Source organism: Pomacea canaliculata, linkage group LG6 (assembly GCF_003073045.1).
Source record: "Pomacea canaliculata isolate SZHN2017 linkage group LG6, ASM307304v1, whole genome shotgun sequence".
NCBI lineage: Eukaryota > Metazoa > Mollusca > Gastropoda > Architaenioglossa > Ampullariidae > Pomacea > Pomacea canaliculata.
Genome location: NC_037595.1, coordinates 13,557,204 through 13,581,764, shown reverse-complemented (window position 1 = coordinate 13,581,764; position 24,561 = coordinate 13,557,204). Strand labels below are relative to the sequence as shown.

General features: G+C 40.9%; 2 protein-coding genes and 2 non-coding genes across 5 annotated transcripts; 2 read left to right on the top strand and 2 right to left on the bottom strand.

Moving 5' to 3' along the window:
- The first annotated feature begins 2,620 nt into the window (after nt 1–2,620).
- LOC112566666 lies at nt 2,621–15,581 on the top strand. 2 transcript variants are annotated; one of them, XM_025242964.1, is made up of 12 exons: nt 2,621–2,856; nt 7,540–8,037; nt 8,421–8,533; nt 8,904–9,183; nt 9,357–9,448; nt 9,794–10,474; nt 10,702–10,861; nt 11,016–11,152; nt 11,681–11,767; nt 12,304–12,449; nt 14,482–14,904; nt 15,140–15,581. In XM_025242964.1, exons 1-11 carry the CDS (start codon nt 2,771–2,773, stop codon nt 14,896–14,898), a joined length of 2,697 nt encoding a protein of 898 aa, XP_025098749.1. In that variant the 5' UTR covers nt 2,621–2,770; the 3' UTR covers nt 14,899–14,904; nt 15,140–15,581. The 2 variants fall into 2 exon arrangements, with proteins under 2 accessions (XP_025098749.1, XP_025098748.1); XM_025242963.1 differs by having other exon boundaries at nt 2,623–2,856; nt 9,791–10,474.
- Nucleotides 15,582–16,905: 1,324 nt separating this feature from the next.
- On the bottom strand, nt 16,906–16,976 carry Trnag-gcc. The gene has a single exon. It is a non-coding gene; the product is annotated as a tRNA-Gly (tRNA).
- A 646-nt stretch (nt 16,977–17,622) lies between these two features.
- Nucleotides 17,623–17,693, bottom strand: Trnag-gcc. The gene has a single exon. It is a non-coding gene; the product is annotated as a tRNA-Gly (tRNA).
- A 2,056-nt stretch (nt 17,694–19,749) lies between these two features.
- LOC112566366 (temptin-like) lies at nt 19,750–23,645 on the top strand. The gene is made up of 4 exons (XM_025242521.1): nt 19,750–19,894; nt 21,012–21,185; nt 22,347–22,500; nt 23,259–23,645. The coding sequence occupies exons 1-4, from the start codon at nt 19,880–19,882 to the stop codon at nt 23,315–23,317; spliced, it is 402 nt and encodes a 133-aa protein (XP_025098306.1). The 5' UTR covers nt 19,750–19,879; the 3' UTR covers nt 23,318–23,645.
- Nucleotides 23,646–24,561: the final 916 nt, after the last annotated feature.

Genomic DNA, 24,561 nt, shown 5'->3' with positions numbered 1-24,561 from the left:
GAAGAGCTAAAACTCTGTATAAATAAAAAAAAATTACATAATTTCAGAAAACTTTATTTGTATCATTTTCAATCAAACAAACAATCGGAAGTTGGCATAAGAGTTATTGACAAGACATAAATACAAACTGATCGTCAGCTGCTCTTTCCTCTGTCTTCAACTGACTGGTGTCGGTCAGTTTTCACTAGGGCAACATGAGCGCTTAGCGAAAATCGCTGGAAATAAAACATTCTGGTGCTATTTTATGATGAAGAGGCAGGACAAATTAATTTATATTTTTCTCTCAATACCTGGAAGTGACGAAAGGGTGGGATTTCTAACAATAGCGTTGTATGCATGTGCATATCTTAGGAATTACTATTTTAAAAAGAACTTAACTCAATCATGAAGAAAAAAAATGTTGCACTGGGGTTGTCCTTTAAGCCTATCAGTCTATGTCTTTGTACCTTCTGCCGCGTGCGCCAACACACACACTAACTTGTATCTTTTAGTGTCCTTGACAGATATACACCCAAGCTGTCAGAAGTGCTTACCTGGATGACGAAGAGTGAAAAGATGTTAAGTAAGAGCACCACTGACAGGGGCGTTAGCTGCTTGTGCCTATTTCATTTAAGATAAAGTGTGCGAGGACATGACTGAAAACTGGGAATAAATATTAGACGCGACTAAAAGCGAGCTTTCACACGAACATACAATGGAATGAAATGTGTGGGTGATGTAGAATATTGTGCTTGAAAATGCACCATGATACAGTAACTACCTAAATAACTTTGTAATTTGTGTTTATTTATTTACTGTAATTTGATTTATTTGATGTTTGGTTGATGTTATCGCAGATTCATGATCGAATTCGCAAGTTACTTTCTAAAATAATCTGTTTTGACCAAATACCCAAACTAAACAATGGTTAGCCTTTTACTCGTGATCACAAAAACTGTGAACTTGCCTCTGGAAAAGTACTTCAAAGATCAAACCAAGCTGTTGTTGTATCGCTTCTAAAGCACTGGGTAGGACCCAGTGAAAATGGGCCAATTTTGGACCTGTTTCAAACCCCATTCGTCTACAAAAATGGGGAAAAAGTTGTCCTGGACCAGCTACAAAATCATTTCTCATTTTTCGAAAATTTTTGGTCCCCTACAGAAAGAACTGCAGCACTGAGGTCTCCTTACATAAGCAGAGACTCGTGCTAATGTTTGCTTTGCTTCATCTCTGTGCAGGTTTTATTTGTCTAGACCAAACATTTGTACATCTCTCTCTCTCTTGATCATTGTCATAGCGGCTGAGATTGTTTTAGATAATAATTTGAGAATTAGATAAAAATTTCTGTCTCTGATACGAATTGGAAGGGACATAGTTTAGGACCATTATACCACACAAAATATGGTGGTAGACACAGCATCCTCGCGAGTCTGCTTCACATTATTAGTGAACAAAGTTTTAAACACATCAAGGGAGATCAGGTTTGATGTTAGCAGCAAGTAGCATGGTCTTAGTCTTCCCCAGTAATACATTGATGACAACAGATTGTTGCTTAATCATTATTTCATGACGAATACCTAAACTACTAATTTAACAAGCATCAGTAAGACTATTTTGAGTTTTGAACTCGAACGCTGAAGGTTCTCAAAACTTTCGATCTTCACCACAGGTTTTCACCTTTCAACTAGGTACAATCTCTCTCTCTCTCTCCATATTTCCCTTACTCCATCTTGTCTCCCTTTCTTTAATATTTGCAGACTGGCACGTTGCCTTTGTTTCTCTTCTTTTTTTTTTCTCTCTCTCTCTTTTGTCATCCTTTGTCAGTATTAAGAGCGAGTTGACAGGAAAGAGTTATTCGAACATCTTTCTTGCTTGCGGCCTCTCAGGCTCAGAGAGAGAGAGAATTACTTACTAATGTGACATTACACCACGGACGTGTAATACATTGTGTCACATTTATACAGTAAGGCAAATTACTTATAAATGTGACATTACGCAATACATTACTTAAACACCAAGGGAGAGAGATTACTAATGTGACATTATGTAGGGTGCATGCATTATGTCGTGATAAAGTTAGAAAAAGCACACAGAGAGAGAGAGAGGAAACCGCGCAGAAAGACAACCAAAACAGAAACAAAGCTTTGGTTATTAGCTTTAAATCTGATTGAATCAGCTTTGAAAACACGCAGCGTCCCAGTGCTAATCCATCCTCAGACTTACCGGCTTCAGGTGCAAATGTTGAAGGGGCATAATCCAAACACTAAAGGTCAAATACACCAAGGATTACAGTAGACACACAAGTCGAGAGCAAAAAACAAATATCATCATTGACCAGAGCGCTCATCCCCAAGCTACTTCCACTGAAAGGTCAAAACCCTCGCGTACCTTCAGGTTGCTTCCGTAATTTTTGTCTTCCTCGATCTGATTTTTTTTTTTTAAGTTCCTCTCCTCTTGACCTCTCACGACCGCTGCTATTTTCCTTCAAACTATTTCCCCACCCCTCCTTTCTTCCTTCCTCACCTTCCTCACTTGTTCACAGCCATAACGCTTTTTCTTTGTACCTGTCGCCTTGGACTTGTCGGGTCTGCAAGGCTGTGCGCTGGCCAGCCGACAACGCCACGTCACGGTGTGGGCATGCTGAAGTCAGCCATGCGGAACCGCTGTGCCTGGATGGTCAGGTACCGCTGAAGCGCGCAGCATTGCACCACTGACGCGGAGGACGACGACACGGTAGAAAAACAAAGTCTGAAAAGTCGATGGTTTGCTGCTAGTGGCTTCATCCTCACCAATGGGTTGGCCTTTTCTTCTCGCTCTCTTGGCCATGCTGAGGGCAATGGCTGAGTCCAGCATGTACCCGGCTTCAGTTCCCCTGGGGTGAGTACCTCAGGTTTTAGAGTATTTTTCTTTTTAAAATCCCCATCGAGGTAATTTTTTTAATATAAAATAAAATCGTAATTTGACATTCACTCCTCCACGCTTTCTCAGCTGTCCACTTTAAAGACAAGCTGGGAAAATCGACTGTAAAAGATCCCCAAAGCTCACAATTCTTTTATTACCTTCGTGAAAGGTGCGCAGCAGGTATCGTGACAAACCCTGGGTGTAAACTTTGAGAAACACGCACAGACAGCTGTATATGTGATTGTAGAAATAACTCATAAAATAAAGGTGGCGCTGACGTCACGCACAGCAAATGAAACGAACGGTGTGACTTGGATCGAGGGAGGATAAATGGAAAAGATGAGGAAAAGAAAGGAAATAAAACAACCAATAATAATTTCTTATCATGAAACTTTGCCGCCATAAAGCTGACAGCCATTACAAACGTTTTCGAAGCAGAACTCCGGATATTATATGATAGCACTCATTTTATTTATTTTGTCGACTTGTATTTGTGTAATTTCTTGAGTGTTCATCAGGTCTTGCAAATATCTTTGGAATAATTAAAACAAGTACAATGAGTTTGATGGGTTTTATTTTCATTATTTATGACTTCTAAACAGTATTCAACAAATTGATTTTTTCAATTAATATTTAGGGAACAGTTAAACTACGTCCGAAAATTGACAAAACTGCCATAATGACCAAGATAACATCAATTGTGTATGAATGTGTTTAACCCGGTATTTTTTAGGCAAGGTCTCAAGGAGATTACAATTTCGAAAAGACTGCAAAGATAAGTAACTGTAAAATAGACCATTTGCTTCTGTGCGAACCCAGCTAATATCATGGTAAATGTTTATCATGTGACGAGTTCAGAAACAAGTCTCCTACTGTCCCTCATTCCTCCCAACTCCATGTTGTGTGTGTGTGCTTATGTCCGTGCGTGCGTTGCATGATTATGTCACATTCCAGCATAATGTTGTTTATCTACAACTGTCGCTTACATTTAATGTTTTTTCCCCCTCAAAGCCAGTTGATAAATAAGCATGGCTTCTGTCAAGAATGGTGAAGACCGACATTAATTCTGCCGGTAGAGACAGGAAATATTTGTTTTAAGCGACATCTACGTGACATTATTTACTTACCTCACACATTTTGAAAAGGTTATTCAGAGTCTTGAGTAAAATATACAGGACTAAATCTGTCTTGCCTTTGTCCTAAAGTCTGTTTCACTGTTTTTATTCTTAATCATCTAATTCCCTTCCTCTCCCAACTCTTTTCAGGGAACTTTTTGTGACAAGATCTCTTCTCTAAATAAAAACATGAGTTGTGCCCTAAGACCTATCATATACGAACTGTTATTTTGAACTAAAGCTGTCACATCTTATGTCTGGGTGTAGTTTATGTCAACTAATGACAAATGGAAGGCTGTGTTAAGAATACTAATTATTTATGTAAAGTAAACAAGGTCAGAAACAATAGGGAATCTACACATAAAATGTAACCAACAACAAAATGACAATGTTTTGTCTATTAACCACGCTACTAAAAAGACACTTTTAAATAAATTTTAAAGTCTGGTTACATCAGTCTCACCTATGATTGTCACCTACTGGATTTTGATGGACTTTTGCTGATAATACTTGATGGAGTTTATGCACCAAAACTTTTGTATTTGTTTCATTGGACGCTGAAAGGAAACATTCCCTTATATTTAGAGCCTTTACTTTCTCTGTTTTGCGAAGTTATCACTCTTTGTTTTGTTTCCATTAAATGTCATCATTAACTAAATGATTTAAAGACATTTTTGTTTGTATGTCACTCCTTTTGTGATCCATACATGCTTTTATCTATCCGTTGAGAGATCCGTTATTATTCCTAATTTTATTTTCTTCGTTGTAAAGAAAAAGTAAAATCAAAAATGTTTAGGAACATTTCTAAATTAGAAAAAACACTAGATGCTTGATCCATAGAAGTGAAGTACACTTCACTAGCAATTCCTGTATGCTGCCATCAGATGCCAAGGGGCAATTCTTCTTCTTGTCCTCATAAACACAAGACCCATCGATCATCGTGAATGACTGCCAGCTGAGGAAAGCGATCCTTCCTGCATCAGCAATAAGCAGCAGTCCATCATCTTTCTCGTCCTATCCTCTTTCCATCATACGACTAAGTTTGTGTTGGTCTCCCGTTGAGTATTAATGTAAGGAAGTGAGCCTGACAGACACTCATTTCAAGCAACACTCTCACAACCGTGTGCGGACGTTTCGCCGACGGACGTTTCACCGACGGACGTTTCGGAGCCGGACGTTTTGTCGACTGGACATTTCGCCTCTGGACGTTTCGGAGTCGGACGTTTTGCCGCATTATGTCAGAGAGAGAGAGAGAGCTTACTTACTTCTCAAAGAATGAAAGTAACTACTAGATTACACAACAATTCTTTATTTCAAACAAATTTTACACACAGACTTCACAGACAGTTCACTTTGATTGTCACAGATTATGCGCAACAGCTTTGAGAAAAAACATTGATACAATGGCGAGAGAAATGTGTGAGCTAACGGTTCACATGAGGAGGGATAGTGAGAGAGAGTTCACTGAAACATTGATACAATGGCGAGAGAAATGTGTGAGCTAAGGGGCGTCCCACACTTGACTTCGGCTAAAGGTCCCGCGTGAAATGCCGAAATGAAGTTCCCCGCGCCGAAACGTCCGGCGGCGAAACGCCGGTCGGCAAAAGGTCCGACTCCGAAACGTCCGGTGGCGAAACGTCCGGTCGGCAAAACGTCCGGCTCCGAAACGTCCGTCGGCGAAACGTCCGTCGGCGAAAAGTCCGTGTACCCTCACAACTACAAAAAACTGAATCAAATACAATATATTCTTCCAATGGAAAGTTACACACAAGTATCAAAAATTAACAAAGGATACTAGATGACATATTTTTGTTTCAGCTCACTATATAATATCATAACAAATTCTAACATGGTATTAAGAAACTGCTGGCGGCAAAACGTAGGAAAATAAGATTTTGTTATTATGTTCGGTTTTTCCCATGTCGATCTCCTTTATGTCCCGGGGGACGAATATTTCAAACAGTCAGGCTGGATCTTGCCGGCTACGTGGCATCTGTCACTGCCAGAGTTCAACACGCCGTGAACCTGCAGGTGACACAGGTCTGCTTGACGACAGACGATGAAAGCAATGAGTGACGCGCGTGTGCAGCGATGGCGGGTTGTCGGGACAACGAACCTTTTTGTCTCGTCGGTAGATTGATGGCGATGGTGGAGAGGTGTTGCTGCATGTTCTACAGGTTACAACAAACTCAAGCGTGTGTTTTGCCTTCGGGATGGCAAGATGTAGCCCCAGTGAGTGGCAAGGGACATAATTATTATGAGGAACAATAAGGGAGGTAAGAATGGAGAGGGTGGGGAGAGTCTGTAGCTACCACCGTGGTTGGTGGACCTTCCTTCCACGCGTGAGAGAGATGGAGTAGTGTGGTGTGTACTGTACTACAGTCTGGAGAAGAAAATCCCAGACTCAGATAATCACTGATAATTCACTAAGACCACTCTACCCACCACTGTAACCACTACATATGCCTTTTACCACTCGGTCAAAATATTTAACAATATATAAAAATATGTAACAATATGTACAGCTCCACGGCGGACGCGTGAAGAAGGGATATGAAATTAAAAAATTATTTCCGTACTAAAAGCAGCTTGAGGCTTTCTTTGATACAAGCGTGATAACACTTTGCCTGTCATATCTCAAATATTTGTTGTCTTATAGGGTTTGATACTACAACTTGTACTCTACTCATAAACACCTGAGCAGTAATTCCATTTCTCAGTAACTTACTTGATGCTTAGTTGACTCACTGATACAAATTTTGGAAAGTCGTCACAAATGTGCTTGTGTATAATGTGTATGTGTATGTGTGTGAGAGAGGTTAGTGAGAGGGAGAAAAATGAGAGCAGTGAGGGAGAAAGAGGAGAGACATGTTAGAGAGAGACAGAACAAACGAGAAGAGGAGGGTGACAGACTGAGAAAGAAAGCATTGTTTAAGGAAAACAATTCCTTAATGAATCACGCTGTAAATGTCGGGCTGACATCTTGCTGTCTGCAAGAGTAAATACCGCTTACGACGATCCTGAAGGGTGTCTGCAGGCTGAGCTTCTCAGAAACTCTGCCCTTTGCCTTCTCCTAAATGCCTTCCCTAGTGTTCTTCTGATATCATACTTGAGCGCTTTTCTATTTTTATACTTAATTCCACATCTTAACACAACAAAGGTAACATTATATTCCTAAATGCTCCAAATTAGCATGGCGCTTTGCGACTTTATCCAATGTATTACAGGTTAATTAATATGGTTTTTGACTTTTGTGTTTTACAACTCCAACCACAATTGTCATGCATGTACACAGTGCTTTGTGTTTATTAAGTGTTTAAACCCATTTTTGCTTTGATGTACTATGTTTGATTAGTGGTTGCACTTATTTTTCCTTCTGCTGCTGCTGATGATGATGATGAGGATGATAAACGCACATTGGTATAGCGCCAACCACAACAGTAGCGCCATGGTCTGATCATCAATCAATAACAACAAAAACGGTAGAAGTTGCACAGTATTTAAAGTAAATAACAGTATTTAAAGCCATTTCTTTATTTTTCAGTTACCAGCGAGCGCCATCTCTTTACGCGCCTCGGGCGAGCGAGGACAGCGCCGCCGCGGACTCCAACTTGCAGCGGTACGGGCCACGTTCAGGCAGCTACTACTCCTCGGGCTACGGGACGCGTTCAGGTGACTACTACTCGCGCTCAAGCGACTACTACTCAAGGGGCTATTTGCCGCGATCAAGCGACTACTACTCCCGCAGCTACAGCTCGCGCTCAAGCGACTACTCGCAGGGCTACGCGCCGCGTTCAAGCAGCTACTACTCGCAGGTGTATGGGTCGCGTTCTAGCGACTACTACTCACGGGGCTATGGGTCGCGTTCAGGCGACTACTACTCGCAGGGCTACGGTTCCCGCCGCTGCAGCTCTGTTCGTCGCATCTCCGCGTATGAGAAGGTCAAGGTTCCGTACCTGTGTCAGCCTCAGACTGGCCAGTCCCTGCCAGTCCCCAAGAACGTTGACGAAGCAACGGCCTTTGTTATATCTAGCATGCTCAGGTGAGGTGTCTGCCTGCTAGACCCGTCTCCACAAACGCATATCAATAATAATTTGGAGAAGTAGTATTATAAGTACACGCATTTAGCTGTCTCTGACGAGCTCTTGACGTTTGCTATTTATCCCGAAAAACATTTTTGGTGTAAAAATAAACAAACTCCACTCTTTGAATAAAAAAATCAAAAGTATCAGATATCACATACTTTGGAACAGACTCTGAAAGAAATTAATTACTTATTTTCTCCTTGCTATGTTGAAGGATGAATAATAGGATTAGAAAAAATATATAGGAAGGAAAACAACAAAAACAAGGAGAAATAGTCAGATAAATTGTTTTTTTTTATCCATCAGCTGGTCAGTTGTTTTGTTTATTTTCTGGTGGCAGTGAGGGCTGGCTGATGTGTAATCACGCTGTGGTGGTGCCGGTGTACCGCTACCAGAGTGTGTCCTCCTGCTGCCCTGGCTCTACACCCACCTCTAACGGAGACTGTGTGAAAAGTGTGTACATCACGTGATCTCAAGTCACTTTGAACTTTGACTTCTATAAAACATCATTTGTCTGCGTGTGTTGTTTAGACATACAAAATTTCCTATTTACTTCTTTGTTTACAGCTTTATACTCCACTAAAGCTTGATTCACAAGTTGTGTTACATCTGTTAACATTTCGGATAAATATGAAGATGAGTTCTTTATAATTAGCTGCAGTATTAGAAGCTTAAACATATTTATGTTGTACTATTCGATTTTGAACTGATTTTTCAGTTCTTTCTCTCACACCGAGGAAAGAAGAGAGGCAGAGAGAGATTATATTAATAACTAGATAATTTCAGCAATCTGTGACCTCTTAATCCTGTCTGGCTTATCTAGACATACTGGAAGCGCCCTCAGCAGGACAGTCGCCATGTGCCAACGGAGGTCGTCTGCTCCTGAAGAACGGAGTGGCCACGTGCGAGTGCAGGTCTGGTTACTGGGGCAACACGTGCCAGCAGACCATCCGTGACGGCGACAGCAGCACTGGGGGCGTGTCCAGCCCCGGACAGCTGCTGATGGCCAGCGTGTACGGCGGACTGCGGCAGAATAACCGCGACTACAGCAGCAGCAGCGCAGCAAGCACACAGCTGCCACCTGTGATGGTGCAGACTCCCAGGTAACGGGACCAGCGCTAGTGTAGGTGTGCATAGCTTCGCACTGACGGTCGGCATATAAAGGTTATATCCACAGAAAAGACTCTGTGAACTACCCCTTCCACACACACTTACACACACTTACACACACTTAGATGAGACCTTGACATTTCAGTTGTGTTCCTTGACCTTGCAGGCCACTCCGAGGACTCATCTCCCGACTACCCTCCAGCAACTTTCAGCCCGGGAGCCTCATTCGACAGGTCGTCGGCGGTCAGGGTCGACCCGGTCAGTCTCCGCTTCTTGAGCTCTCGAGCAAATATTCTTACACTGTCCTCCTTCAACATGCTCTTTCGTGAACTTTCCTGAACAGAGTTATTCATCCGCCTGTGCGAAAGTAAACACGTGTACTTGCACAGATGTACACCCGCTGCTGGCACTGAGACTGAGATGATGAGTAGTTAACATGCCAATTATGATTGTAACACGAGCTATGCTGGTATGTGTGTATATATATAGGTTGTGTGTGTTTATAGGTGTGCCTGTATTTATAGATATGGGAGATGAAAGGGGCATACTCATAATGATGATTGATGATTGATGATTATGATTTTTTGACTTTCTTTAAAGAAGCCAGTTTTGGAAGGAAAGGTGTTTCCCAGGGACAATCCTGGACTTCCAGCACTTCTCGTCGGCAGTTCCCTTACCTCCGACCACGTGGTCCTTCCTACTCGACTGCCCAGCAGTCACCTCCCGGCCAGCCCCAGACCCACAACGATATGTCCAGCTACATGGCGGCCATGATGGCCCAGCAGGCGCTGGCCAACCAGCAGCAGTGGGAACGACAGATGATGATGCGACACGTCATGGAGCAAACAATGCGCCGGCGGACACTCCAGCAACAACAGGCACAACAACAACAACCTCAGCAACAGCAGCAACAACAACCCCAGCCTCCTCAGCAGCAGGAACAGCAACAGCAACAGCAGCAACAACAACCGCTGCAACAGGAGTCATCTGAGTCCGATGTATCTCAGCAAGAACATACCGACACGTCGCAGGAGGTGAACTCTGACCCAAACCCCATCCCCGCCCCCTTACTGACCAGCATCCTCACCACCCCGCCCCCGAACCAGCAGCCAAACGTCGAGTACGAAGATGAGGGACCGGTGATGGTTAACGAGCAGACAACCCAAAGCTCCTTCCGGCCCGGAGCAATCCTTGAGCAGCTGCCTCAGCTGGCTCCGGAAGAGCGGGTCCAGAATGAGATGAAGCCTCAGATGTTCGCGAACAGTCAGAGCAGCCCAACTCAAGGTAAAAATTAGGTTTCTCTCATTCTTTGTAATTATAGACTTTTAGGGTAAGTAGAAAACCTTGTGTACATCACAGAAATTAGTAGATAAAAGTGTTTCTGTCCAGGAGTTGGTCTATAATCATAAACATTCAGTCAAGAAACAATGGCTTCGTTGATCGTAAAAAAAAGAATTCAGATTGATCTCAGGACACAACACAATAAACACACAGCTTCGTTTTGTGTTCAGGGACAGCCAGTCAAGAACTGACGATAATACAAAGGATCGCCGAGTGCAAAACTAAAACAGAAGCCCTCCTTAATGGCTGCCTTGCTCAGGCTGGCATCACCACTTCTCTCTTTGATATCATCAACTCTCAGAACCAGGAACAGCTTTCTCAAGTCTGCCGGTAAGAAATACTCAGGAAAGCATGTTCTGGACAAGGGAACTAAGAAGCAGATCAGCTTCAATCATCAGATTGTTGTCTTTTTTCAGTCTTTATCTACTGATTCTAATCATCCTCTACGATTAACTTTGTCTAAAGAGCATTTTTCATTGAACAGGAACAGTCAGGTGATCGGACCCTGCATAATGCAACAGGCTCAGGATCTGTGTGGAACCGATCAGGTTGGAGCTGTGGGCAAAAGGATGCTGCAGTCGACATTGGCATTCCTGGGACAGTTTTGTCTGCGCTTGCGAAGTAGGGCACTTTAAAGCAGATTTAATACAACAGACAATATTTTATTCATTAAGTCTGAAAAAACCACTTCTTCCTATAATGCTAGGCCTTTTTCACACCCTTCCTTTCACAATATCATGTTACTCTCAGCTCTTGTTCTTGTTATTTGGTTCTTATTTGTGTTTCCTGTTTTTCTGTATTTCTGTCTTTATTTTATTATTCGTTAATATTGTTTATTCTTGTATAGTTGATGTGTTATTTCTTTGTTTTCCTGTCCCTCGCATGCTGTCCATATTTTATTATTGTTCTCAAGCGCTAAGAGCATGCTCCTTAGGAGTGTGAGTATGCGCTTTACAAGTTTTGCATTTATTATTATTATCATCATCCTCATGAATAAAATTCAAACTCCTCTGTCACTGATAATGTACGAAGTACTATTACTATCGCTGCTACTGCTGCTATTACTACAAAAATATAAAATTATTTTAATGGCTTCATATTATACATTACCTCTGATTGTGGGTACTCTTGAACTATTGTCCGATGTAGTCCAAGAAGAGGCGACTGGAAAGGTTGCCACCGGGATGACGTCACCACCGATCTTCCCAAATCCTGCGCCATCTTTTCCAGACAGAGGTAGGTCCTCACATACTGGAAATGTCTGATACATGGCACAATAATGTGAGAAATAATGTCAGCAATATAGCGACTCTGTGGCGTAGGAAGATGCTCGGCCTTTGGTGGTGATGTTTTTTTTTTTGGCGGGGAGAGGATGCAAACTCGCTGACAGTGAACGACATTCTCATTTTTTTTTTTTTTTTTTGAGGGGGCGCTGACCCTCCCCGCTCTTTGCCTCCCTGGTTCCTACAATATAGTCATTTACAGTAGACAGCACTTCGAAACTAAGCGAAGTAGAAAGTTCTCTTGGCGTCTTTCATCACTTCAAACTATATTTAAATATGATTGAAAACATATAAAAAGGTACTGTTTTGAATAAATTTCTGGGGTTGGTTTGCTCCTAAATATTCCGGTAGTACTGGGGAGAGACAGAAGGAAAAAGAGGGATACCCCCACAAAAAGACATACCCATAAAAGCAAAGACACGGGTAGGAGCGGACAGGGAAAGGAAACAATCTCACTGCAATTTGATGTTGTGACATGTTTGTCCACAGTCTCCTCAGCCGGCACCACCGCCGCCACCGCCTCCCCACCAGCAGTTGATGCCAAAGTCTCTGGTGGGGATTCTTCTGTCCCTTCAGCAAGAGACTCTGCTGCACGCAAGGCATCGTTAAAGAGCATCCCTGAACACGAACACAAGGTACAGTACCACAGGTGTCAGAACTTACTCACGATAGTTGGTTTTCTACTGACGGCCTTTCTTAATAATTAACCACATGTTTAATTAACCAAGATTGGCTAAGTTGTGTGTAAAAGTCACACGGAAACCGAGGGTTTGCCACTAATTTGTCAATACAATGAAACTTCGGAGGTTGGACAATCCATTATTAACATGCTCGCATATTGCGAAAATTTGTGTAAAATCCTGATAAAATAACTTTGTCAAAGTTAGTTAAAAGTTTGTCTGTATTTGTTCAGTTAAAATCAGCCTTTGACGGATGTAAATTGTTCAAGTTAGTCAAGTGAATACAGTGTTCAAGAACTGCATAGTGACTTCAACTACATCTTCATCTCAGTTTCTTGAAAACTGGACTCAAATTTGGTGGTAGACATTTTACTCTCTCACCCCATGCACACATTTTCGTTCGAGCAAGCTCAAGGAGTGGGTTCACATTTTAATTAATGTAATAAAACTTATCTTCAGACTCAGGGAAGTGCACGTACAGACGTGAACGTTTTTTTTTTTTCAGTCCCATCTGCTCCCACCACGTAAAACAAACTGTTAATTGTGCTGGAAGGGCTTTTATTTCCTCTCCATTTTTCACTAAGTATTTATGAAGACAGGACAGCATTTTCCGCACGAAAACAAATGTCACTGTCGCGACCTCGCCGCCAAGGAAATACGTTGGAGGAAGCTTTTTTTGACATTGTTTTTCCTTGCTACTTCCTTCCACCGCAAGCGATGTAGCTTGATGACAGACTGGATAATATTCTCTATTCTGTTAGCTCCATTTTTTCTTTATTTGATTTTACTTGTTAATTTCTATTCATATATGCTTAAATTTGTGTGTGAAATGTGAGTGCATGAGTTTACTATTATTATTTATAAGTACGTGTGAGCATGGGCGAGTGAATGATGAAGATCTATGTTCATATCTGTGCGTGAGTGCGTGCATGTGTGCGTGCGTGTGTGTGAGCGTTCGCACTTGTCTATGGATATCTATGTTCTAATCAACCTCCTGACATCAGTGACTGACAACACGCGAGGTGCAAGTGTCTAACAGCCCGTTAGTCCTCAGTAACAGTGAAACAGATGGTCGTAATGGAGAAAGTAAAGCAAACAACACCGCAAATGTCTGTTTTCGTAAATAACCTAGTCACAAAAACAATGCAAACAAATTCTTACGAGCATACCAATAAACACTAATTTCAAAGACAAACATTTAAAAATCAAACAGTTTCTTGATTTGTTGTTTCCTTCATAAAATAAATAAATACTAAAAAAAAAAACCCAACAACAGTTAAACAAGAAGTTGGATATTCTCTTGAAAACAAAGGATGAAGGCAAGCTTTTGCCAGTTAAGAGATGGTTGTTCCTCTCAGGTAGCTAAAAACCCAAACTGGTAGGGTAGGGTAGGGCAGTTTACAGGATTACACAAGGTCCTTTGTGTTGTCTTTGTTCATGCGAGCATTTTACAACCTGCATTAATCCCAGTGCATACAGTTTGCTTGTCTACCTCTCGCCACCGAGCTCCAGGGCCGTCATTACTGCCTGCACTAAGTTTTCTTCTGTCAGGAAAAAAAATAAAAAAAATAAAAAAAAAAATATTTAAAAACCTTCCTGTAGAGTGTAGACGAAAGCAGACCTCATTTCTCTCTTTTGACCAAGTGTACTACCCGCTCTCCTCCTCTCTCGATCCAACTCCCAATCTTTAGCACTTTAACTCTCTCTCTCTCTCATCACACACAGATGGTTTGGAGGGAGAAATAATGGCATTCAAAAGCCCTCCCATACTACAGAGTTATAAATGAATTTAAAAAATTTTTGCGAAGGGGGAAAAAAAGAAAGTTTTATTCCTTTGTAAATCATTTTATCTTAAAAGCCTCAATCCTTAGCAGTTGGAATATTCAGAATAACAGTAATTTCACACTCCTGACACCACAGACAAGGGAAGAGAACTTAAAATATAAGTGTGTTTGGACTCCTTTGCATGATATTATTATTATTGCAGGCAGCCAGTGCACACATGCAAGAACCAGTGATCGAGGTCTCAAAGGCAGGAATGTTTCCCATGTGGGTCATCCTGGCCATGGCTGGTGGTTGTGGGGCACTTCTGTTGTTGACCTGTCTCGTCGTCTGCTTGTGCGTGCGATGCCGCCGGAAGAAGAAGTCCATCGACCTGGAGCGCCACCCGGAGAAACTTCCGCCAGCAGCTGAGAACAACTTTTACATGATTTCACCTTTCACCCCTCCCCCCGAATACCAAACCACGGCCGTCAAGCAGGAGGTGGAGGGTGAGTTTGAGCAGAAAGGTGTGAAGGAGGGTAAAGATCATGCCGCGAATGAAGACAGACTGAGGGCAGAAGGCAACGAGTACGCCACCTGCAAGACGGTGGACAAGCAAAAGGCTGCAAACGATGATAACTGATGTGAAGTGAGTAGTAATCAAGCCTGAGTTGGTAAAAGATTGTGTTCAAAACATTTTGTGCATGGACTACATTGTGTCAATCCTCTTATAAAAGTTCTTACTTAGACAGTAAACTACTCTCACCATAACTTTTTGTTGTAATAATTAAAGTTATCTAATTAAGGTTATCTAGTGTTATCTAATGAATCATCAGCTGCAAAATAATAAATATTTGACAAGGGAGCTTCATCTTTCGTTTCAGGGCAAGCGATCATCACAAGAAGAATGCAGGCTGGAGGAAAACAATCTGCAGGAATCGCTGACTTCATGTTGTCCACATATTTCTTTTCGTCTGACAGCACCAGCAAATAGAAAGAAAGTTGTAATTATGTTTGCTGATAAATATAGTGGACAGAAGGAACAGGTTGCAAGTTATTAACATGAACATACATTTCTGGGTTACTCTTGCATCACAGACTATATGTGTCGTCAAAATCGCTTTTGAACTGAATATTTGGAGGGATGCATTTTCTTTTTGTCCACATATTTAAATTTTTTTTTTCGGAAAAGCTCGTCTTCTTGCCGCTTTCCTGAAGAGAAGAAGTGATTGTGAGAGCAGCCTGGCAGTAACCTGCATGTTCACACTCTTAGCTAAGAACATTATTTTTATTTGTTTGAAGTAAATAAAATCATTTTCCCAGCGATTGCTGAGTTGTTTTGTTTCAGCCCTGATAGTTGTGGTTCGTGATAGATAGTTTCGGACGACATTCTAATTAAGAATCAATCAAGACTGACTGATGAACGAGCAGAGAATTACAAGGAGTAGTCTGAATTATGTTTAGTTCCTGCGATAAAACCTAGTGAAGGGAGAAAACTCCGACACATGTTGAGGCCTTCAGGTCCTACATACGAGTTCACACTTAACTACCTACCTCCATCACCACCCACACATACACACCTTTCCCATCCAGACGATTTGAACCTTATTTATCGGAGAAGGCAGAAGACAGGTGATGGAGCAGGCTGTTCATTGTCTCAATGAAAATATGTCTAGTATGTAGCAGTCTCAGGTTTTAAAAGTGGAGCATTAGTATACCTGTGTGTGTGAGTGTGTGTGTGAGTGTGTCACCTGATGTCACCAGGCCACGTTGGCGATTTAATTACTATAAATACGGAGGACAGCCAGCTCGCTACCTCTTGAAAAGGGGGGACAATGATGCCTAGCGTACACTTAAGAAAATGTCGTTAATTACAAATTTTAATGAAAACTCTTTGACAGCCAGCAATAACTCTATCATCACCCTGAGTCTGGAAGTATAGGAGGAGTTACTTTAGTGTTTGCCCATACCTGCACGACAGTCTCACACATTCCCCCCCCCCCCTTTTTTGTTTTCCTGTTCAGTTTGTTTTTAATTCACCTGTCATTTTGTTTTTTGAAACCTTTGGGAGGGTTTTTGCAATTTAGGCAACAACCTTAATGGTTTATACAGTACCGAGGATGTTAATAAAATCTTACAACATCACTTCCAGCTTCTGATAGTTTCTTGATTTTCTGGAAACTTTCGCACAAAGTACATTCAATCCAACGACTTCTGATCAGTCGCACTTACATCATTTATCATGAAAGCCCTTGAAAATAAACGGTAAGAGTTAGGTGGTAACTGCTGTTGATAAACATCTTGACCTGCTGAAGTTTATTTGAAAAGCTGGAAGAAGTGTGGAAGATGCTAAATTGTTCTTGTTACATACTTTGTATTACATACTTTGCTCCTGCTCGGTCTCTCTTTGCTGATTTCTTTCTTGTCTGAAACCTCACTTGTTAGCTGAGTCTCTGGCTCCAGATTTCCATTTTCCACACATATTCACTCTTTGAAGCGCGGAGTTTTTACTAATCAGAAATCCATTTTTTTTCTAACGCTCGTCTCTCCGATACTGTTTTTATTTTCCACCAGAGCTTGTCCTTATTACTGTTATTATACTAACAGTTGTAGGAGCACAATGATTAGGGAGTATATGCGACCAAAAAGTTGCATCGACCGGGAATCGAACCCGGGTCACCCGCGTGGCAGGCGAGTATTCTACCACTAGACCACCGATGCGCCTTTCATACAGTTCTAAGGTATGAAACATCTTCTTCATCCTTCCACGTCTGCTTTTGGCAATGATTTATTTTTATGTGAGAGTGTCATCCAGGTCATGCCCGGATGTGGCAACGAACGTTTACAGCTTCGTTGGAACACACCGTGGCCTTGTTACTGGCAAGCGAAGCAGACGTGTAGTGTGTGTAGGATCAAAATTTTTGGAGCTAGTATGTTGTGCATATGCCTGCAAGTTGCTAAAGGGTAAAGGTAGATCACTAACCCTCCATTCATTGAGAAGTGAGAGGTGTTAGAGACCTCACTTTACTCGCAACAAACTACCCAGTCGATACAGTAGTTGAGAATAGGTACGTACTAACTCCGCCCTCTCTCTAACACACACAAAGCAGGTCGTGGATGTTCATACTTTCGAACTGGACGTGGCACCCAAAACAAAGTAAATAAAATAACGTGTTCATATTGTTGGATGAGAATTCGTACACTGAGTAAACATATTTTGAAAAATATAAAGAATTTTGTGAAATATCTGCGCACGAGACAGGAAGGATGCACGAACGAGTGCTACAGCTAGACATCAACACTGTTGCCTTACATATCAGCACAGTCACCAGTTATTATAAAAATAAAGCAAATCGACAAAACATAATGCATCGACCGGGAATCGAACCCGGGTCACCCGCGTGGCAGGCGAGTATTCTACCACTAGACCACCGATGCTTCTTGCTTTACACCAATTCTCAAATATCTTTGTGATCTTCCCGCATCTGCCTTTCTCGGTGATTTATTGCACACGATTTAAAATATTATGAAGGGCGTTTATGAGTGCGGGTGACAGTGGTGGGTCTTACAGTACGCGAAAAGGACAACGTGTACCATGAATAGATGGCCAAAATAACATGGCCAGTAGTTTTACAACAACAACAACAACAACAACAACAACAACAACAACAACAGCAGCAGCAACAACAACAACAACAACAACAACAACAACATTCACTGCGAGTTCATTGCACATAGCGACCGATTTACTAGAGACATATCCTCTATATCCCCACAGTGAATCAGGGACAGCAAATTCATTGGCATATATTATCCCTACCATTGTCATTAAACAAATTTAATTATACCCTACAACTAATTAAAGCGCTTCAGGCATATTTCAAAAAATAATTTCAACATGTGACCAAAAGTGACAAGTGTGAAAGTGCAGCTTGTCCGGGTAGCCTATCTCCGTCTTGTGTTGCCGGCGACAAGCCATACTTCAGCCATGACCATCGGGTAGCAGGGAAGGTGTCAATGGCCTTTTACACCTGCACCGCTCTCATTCAGGTAGTATAAATAATAATCACTGGCAACTATTCTACAACAAATGTCGACCACACCAGGATCATAACAAAAAGCATCGTCAATGGCCATGGGCAGCCATAACATGATTACTACGAATTGTAATCTGTACAAATTCTTTGTAATCTGTACAAATTCTTTGTAATCTGTACAAATTCTTTGTAATCTGTACAAATTCTTTGTAGTACCGATCGTGGTTTACGGATATGAAGCGTTGGTTCCAGGCATTGGAAAACAAGTGTCTGAGGAGCTAGGCTGCTCTGGAGAACAAGAAACCAATGACTTAGTAGAAAGCATAGTTCTCACACTCTTATGACACCAGGAACCTTTACTTGCAGACAGTCAAACTGGTGTAATAAGTGAGAGAATGTGTGTGAGAAAGACACTATTTGAACATGTACATTTATATTATTTTTTTTATATCATGTTTATGTATATACCATTGCTAGTACGAGCACTACCTTGAATTGCACCTGGGAATCAATAAAGTTGTTATGTATTGTATTGTATCACAACTATCAACACACGCACACTGTCATCCATTTCATTCAAACGTATCCACACCTTTTCCTACAGCCTATACATCTATTAGTTCTCATCTACTTGTATAAACACCTTTGCGTACTGTGTCAGTGTGTGTGACCGCGAGTTTACACTAAACATTTCTTCCAACTCTTGTCTACAAATCAAATAATTTCAGCAACTTCCACCTCCAAGTGTAAAGGTCGGCTAAACCGAAACGTGTCTAGTTTCTGGCACATCATTAATTTGTCAGAAAAAAAGGCTTTGAGGAAACTGGTTTTTCAACACGACGCCATTTCCTACATGTAACAACATTTTTAAAAGCTGCTTCTAAGAACTGCAATAAAAATTTTCGACATCATTCTGTTACGTTACAGGTGCATCCGGAAAAGTGACGTCTGCCATGTGACGTTTGACATGACATTTTGTTTGTTGACTTTGTAGCTGGCGGCATTATCCTCAGGGGAGAGAACTCGAGGACGTGGCGCATGCGCATTTAAAGCTGCTCGGGCTACTCCGCAGTAACGTCCCTTAGAACCTGGGAAAGGCTAACCAGAGGATATTTGTCATATTCTTGAGGCCACAAATAAAATGTGAGCGCAAAAAAACACATTACTCAAACAACTAAACTATAAAATATGTTAATTTGATTGTTTATTTGAATAGTTAATGTAGTAAATAATAGTAATTTTTAATACCCTTTCTTATGTTTATCTGTCAGCGTGTGTTGGGAGAGATAGATACACAGAAAGATATCCAGAGATGGACAAACACAAATTGATGAATTCAAGAGAATATTTAACACGTTTGAATGACAGGTTGGTGCAACACAAAGATTCTAGGATGGACTAAAGGATTACCTGCAGACAGGCCACGAAAGCAATGGATTTAAAACTCGTACCTCAGCCCACTTGTAGGACGATCTGAATAAATTGTGGCGACCTCTGATGTCACAAAGGCCATAACGGCTCATCCAGTGCTATATAACTGAGAAACTCTGCCCTGCTTCCTGTCTCACTTGAGGACGGGAATCTAGGATGACATCTGTAACTGTAAGCAATTGTTTTAAACTTATTTATGTTTTTCTCACTTAAGTTACACCTGACAGTCCTAAGAAAACCAGGTATAAATTTGCATCACGAACTTCACCTTGTCTTTTTAACAAAAATGTTCGTTTCTTTGCTTTCTGCACCTCCTCAGGGCATCTTGTCTGTTCTACATTTATTGGTAATCTTCTTTTAATGTCTTCCTTCCTTGTTCTTTTAAGTGTTTGTTTTGTTATTTTCTAAGTCTTTCTGTGCCAAGTACCTATAAAGTCCTCGTTGATCACTTGGGTTGTTTGACTTTGATGAATATTTCTCTCACACCTCGCTCTTTCAAATTTGTCTTATTGCACACACTTTGACTAAAGACATCTGTAATACTTGACAGCTTTATTGCAACAACAGCTAAATGCATTATTTACTGCAAACATTTCATTGAAAACAAGTGGATACTCGCATTTTCTCAAGGCTCAGTAAGTGAATGAATTGCTGTATTATTTTTTTATCTCAATATATTCATTAGAACTGTTACTATTTATCAAAGCCATGTTAATCTACTCAGAAGTACTTGTTAAAGCTGCATGCTTTTACACTTTGTATGATCTTACAACATAAACATTTATTTTTCTTGTCTTTTTATTTCATATTGCAACGATTTCATCCTTTGCTTGAACAAAATAACAATCTCTATCTATATGTGCAAGTTCTGTAAGACAAATTTTCGCGGAGGCCACTCAGCTGTCGGGGTTACCTCCCTGACATTGGTTTGCTTCCTTTACCAGCTTTTTTCACTTTATAGCTTTATCTCCCTTTAAAAATTATTTATGCTTTCGCACTGTTTTGACAGTTAGCTGACTGTTCTGTAAGGATGGTCTTCTAAAGGATGCCGTTTCATGACTGCGTGACAAATTCTGTTTCATTGCTATTATGTATCCCATCCTCTGTTTTTATTGCACGCGGTATTGAGCATCACGTGACACATTTTATTGCCCGCTGTCTTGCTGCCTGCTGTGAAATGCTCTATGTGGCGTTTTTTTGGGTTTTTTTGTGAAATTTCAGCAAGCTTTCTGACACCGAAATTTGTTTTGTCTGACATTTGTTTTGTCCACATTTGTTTTGTCTCCAGGTGTTCACCTCTATCTTGGCGGTAGCGTTGCTACCTTTGGCAGAATCCTACTCCTCCTTTCAGGACAGTATTCCTAACGGCAGGAATGTACGTAACCCCTGTAACCAAATGCCTTGGCCTGGGGTTGGTCACCGAGCGATCCAGGGCGGCGGAAGAAAAAACCGTTTCGGAGTTGTAGGTGCATTTGTTGTCCTGCATCAGTCTTTCACGTGTCTATTTTTCTCTACCCCCTACTTTTTTTTACCCCATCTGTCTCTCTTTTTATTGCTTTCGCCATCGACGTGTAAGGGTTGAAAGAAGAATTCGTGAATATTAATCTGATGTGTGTTCTTATGTTACGATATTTGATTTGCTTGATTGAATATTTTCAGTAACATTTTAGCCGCACGTTTCCATACCATATAACACCTTGTATAGAGTTGCTTTCTTTTAATAATTCTCAGATTTCCGAATGGGTTGCATACCGTTTTTTATAACATCTCAGAAATTAAAGCTTACGCTCAACAAATTCAGAGGAATACGACAAGACCTGTTTGGTTTATCTCCAAATATCATAGCAGTACATACTCATCAGCCTTCTACAGATTTTTCACATGAAAACAAAACACACACAGATACATATCATTAAATATATATTGAATATCAATATATAACCTTATAATTTTCTCCATGTCCGTTTTGAAAACTAAAACGCAGGGAATTTCTTCGTTAGCTACAAACGTTAACATCCAAGAACCAGAATGTCGACACTAAATCTCCGAAGTTGAAATACTTCAAAAATTTTGAACCTGTCATCGTTCATACACAAACCTAATGCAGTTACCTGAGATGTACACTTCAATGAAGTAGTTTTAAAAAAAGGACCACGTAACTTTCTCACTGACCGCTCCGAGCAGGACATGGTCTCGAGACAACAGGTTTCTTTCTCCCGTCCTGTAGATAAGTACTCTGTCTAACAAATTTCTGTTTAACAAATCAGCAACGAAGCAAGCATTTATAATCATTTGGTGCCACTGTAAAGCATATATCTTTTATAGAATACTGTCACCAGTTGAAAGATTTAGCAGATGCTCTTAAATATTGTCCTGCACACGCAGAGTCATCAAAACATCGTGGAAATGTAGAAAGTGCAGAGCAAAACATGAGGCCAGTCACTCCCGAACTTGCTTCAAGTGCGCAAACCTCACCTCCTCCTTCAATCAAAGTTGCATAAAAATTTAAATTATCAAAAAATATCAAGTCTGACATGTTTCTCTAAAGTGATTGTCATAAACTAGAATGCATGCATTAGCAGCCAAAAAAAGTTTGTAATTGTTACTGTCTTTTCTCTTCCAGGATTTTGCCGCTGCTGGAAATATGTGGACTCCTGAGTTGTGTCGGAAGGATTCTGACAATGATGGCGTGTCCAACGGCGAGGAACTGGGCGACGTCTTCTGTAGGTGGAGCATCTCTAACCCAATCAACCTCGCCAGTCCCAAGGGACATCCGGGTATGGGAAGCTAGCTGTTGGGCCTGTTTGGTACTTTGACTAATCTTAGATTTTGGTGTACCTTGTATCAAAGACATGGCATGAGATGTGTCACTAACATGTTATGGATAACTGTCATCCATGTTTTTTTGCTGATATGTAAATTCCTTTTTATTCTGTGCATAAACAGGTACTGACAATAGAAATGTTTTCGAGGATAAACTAGATCCTGAATAATTATTCAAGATTGCATGACTTCTGTTAATCTCCAACGCGAATGTTTCATTATTCAAACAACTCGTGGAATTCCTTTCAAAACCTGTTATATTCTCTAACCACGCTGTAATACTTATCTCAACATCTGTCATAAGCTCATAGTCTGTTCCCCATCTGAGGAAAGTGTCTAAGTATGCTATGTTAAATATTTAGAATGCAATCAATCAAAGTCTAGTTGTGCGTGTATGTATGCATATCTATTTATATATTTATCTAGGTACTTACATGCATCTATGTGTGTATGTGTACATGTATGCTTCTATGTACTAACAAGTATGTACGCGTACTAGTGTGCCCATGTGTGTATATAAGCATGGATTTTTACGTCTGTGATAAATAAAGAAAGTACAGCGTACCCCATAAGTCAAAACCAATTATTTGTTAAGTATAATATAATACAACACTTTTTGAAAATTACACTACGTATCGATTATAACACTAAGTACAGGTTCATTATCCACACTTAATTTGTTCACGATGTTACACAACCCATTTGCTTGCAGGTATCTGTGAGCCTGTTGGATCAAGTAAATGTGGAAACAGCTGGATTGCTTGCCCTTAGTAACCTTTCACCTGCCGTCCGACATCCTGACACCAGCAGCCCGTTACAGGAATCTGCTTCACGGCATGCAGGCCCACAAAATGACTACCAAGTCATTTGTAGAGATTTGCTTTACAAATAAGACATTTAAACCCCTTACAGGCTACTTGTGGAAGAGACTTTTAACCTTTCTCACTTGTAAAATATTGATAGAAGAAAGCCAGAATAAAAGACAAACAACAGCTATTCCAATACTGTGATGTATAGTTAGATTATTGTGCTAACTGCTCTTATCTCACGTCGGCTACTTATGCAAAACTAAAAGATCGAAGATAAAACATTTGAGCTCTATCTTACACCTGTTCCTTCTGGCGCTGACTGTGTGTGTGTGTGTGCAGAGAGAGAGATTGAAAAAGAGAGAGAGAGAACATAATTTTGGGTTTATTGAGAATAAATCATAAGCTAAGAAAGATCAGTTGTTTCACTTGTCTTTCTTCCATTACAAGCAGCATACACACCCAGCCACCCACATCTGAATGCATTGTGTGTATTGGTGACTAATTATATTCAAATTACGGACAACACTTTCATATCCACACTCACCCAACAGATTATTAGCAGTGCTTGGTGTATCAGGGGAGGTAAAAGGCATTTGACGGAGAGGGTAGGTCTCCGACATCCACATCCACACTCTAGACCCAGTGAACAACTTACAGTTCATTGCACCCACAGCAGGCTTTATCTTCAAATAAAAAGATTAAAATAAAATAAAAGTAAAAGTAGTTAGTTACTGGCACACAAAACTCCAGAAAGTCTTGGTTTCGGACTGATCCCCCCAAACATGTTTCGACTGTTCATTTTTTAATAACATGTGGAAGACCTCAAAAAGTGCTGAAGCATCGGACACAAAAAGATAAAAGTAGTTCCATAACCTTGTGGTGGATGGAGAGTGAGGTGCCAGAGATCTCGACAAGTCTTGGGGAACATTTGTGCATATCTATCTGGCACTGACCTACCTCTAAGAAGTCACATGTCCATCCCACGGTTGAGTCAGTTGAGGGAGGTACGATGTTTAACACGGGTATCGAACCCTGTGCGCGCCTGACGGGGTGGCTACTGTTGCTCTACCCACAGTGTTATCTGATTCCCCTAGGTTACTTAAACAAAGTGTAACACACATGAAACTTTGGTCTTAGAACTGCTGGTAGCCTAAAGAAAAAATTGCAAAAGAGACAGACATACCCCGCCTGAACGAGACAGAACTA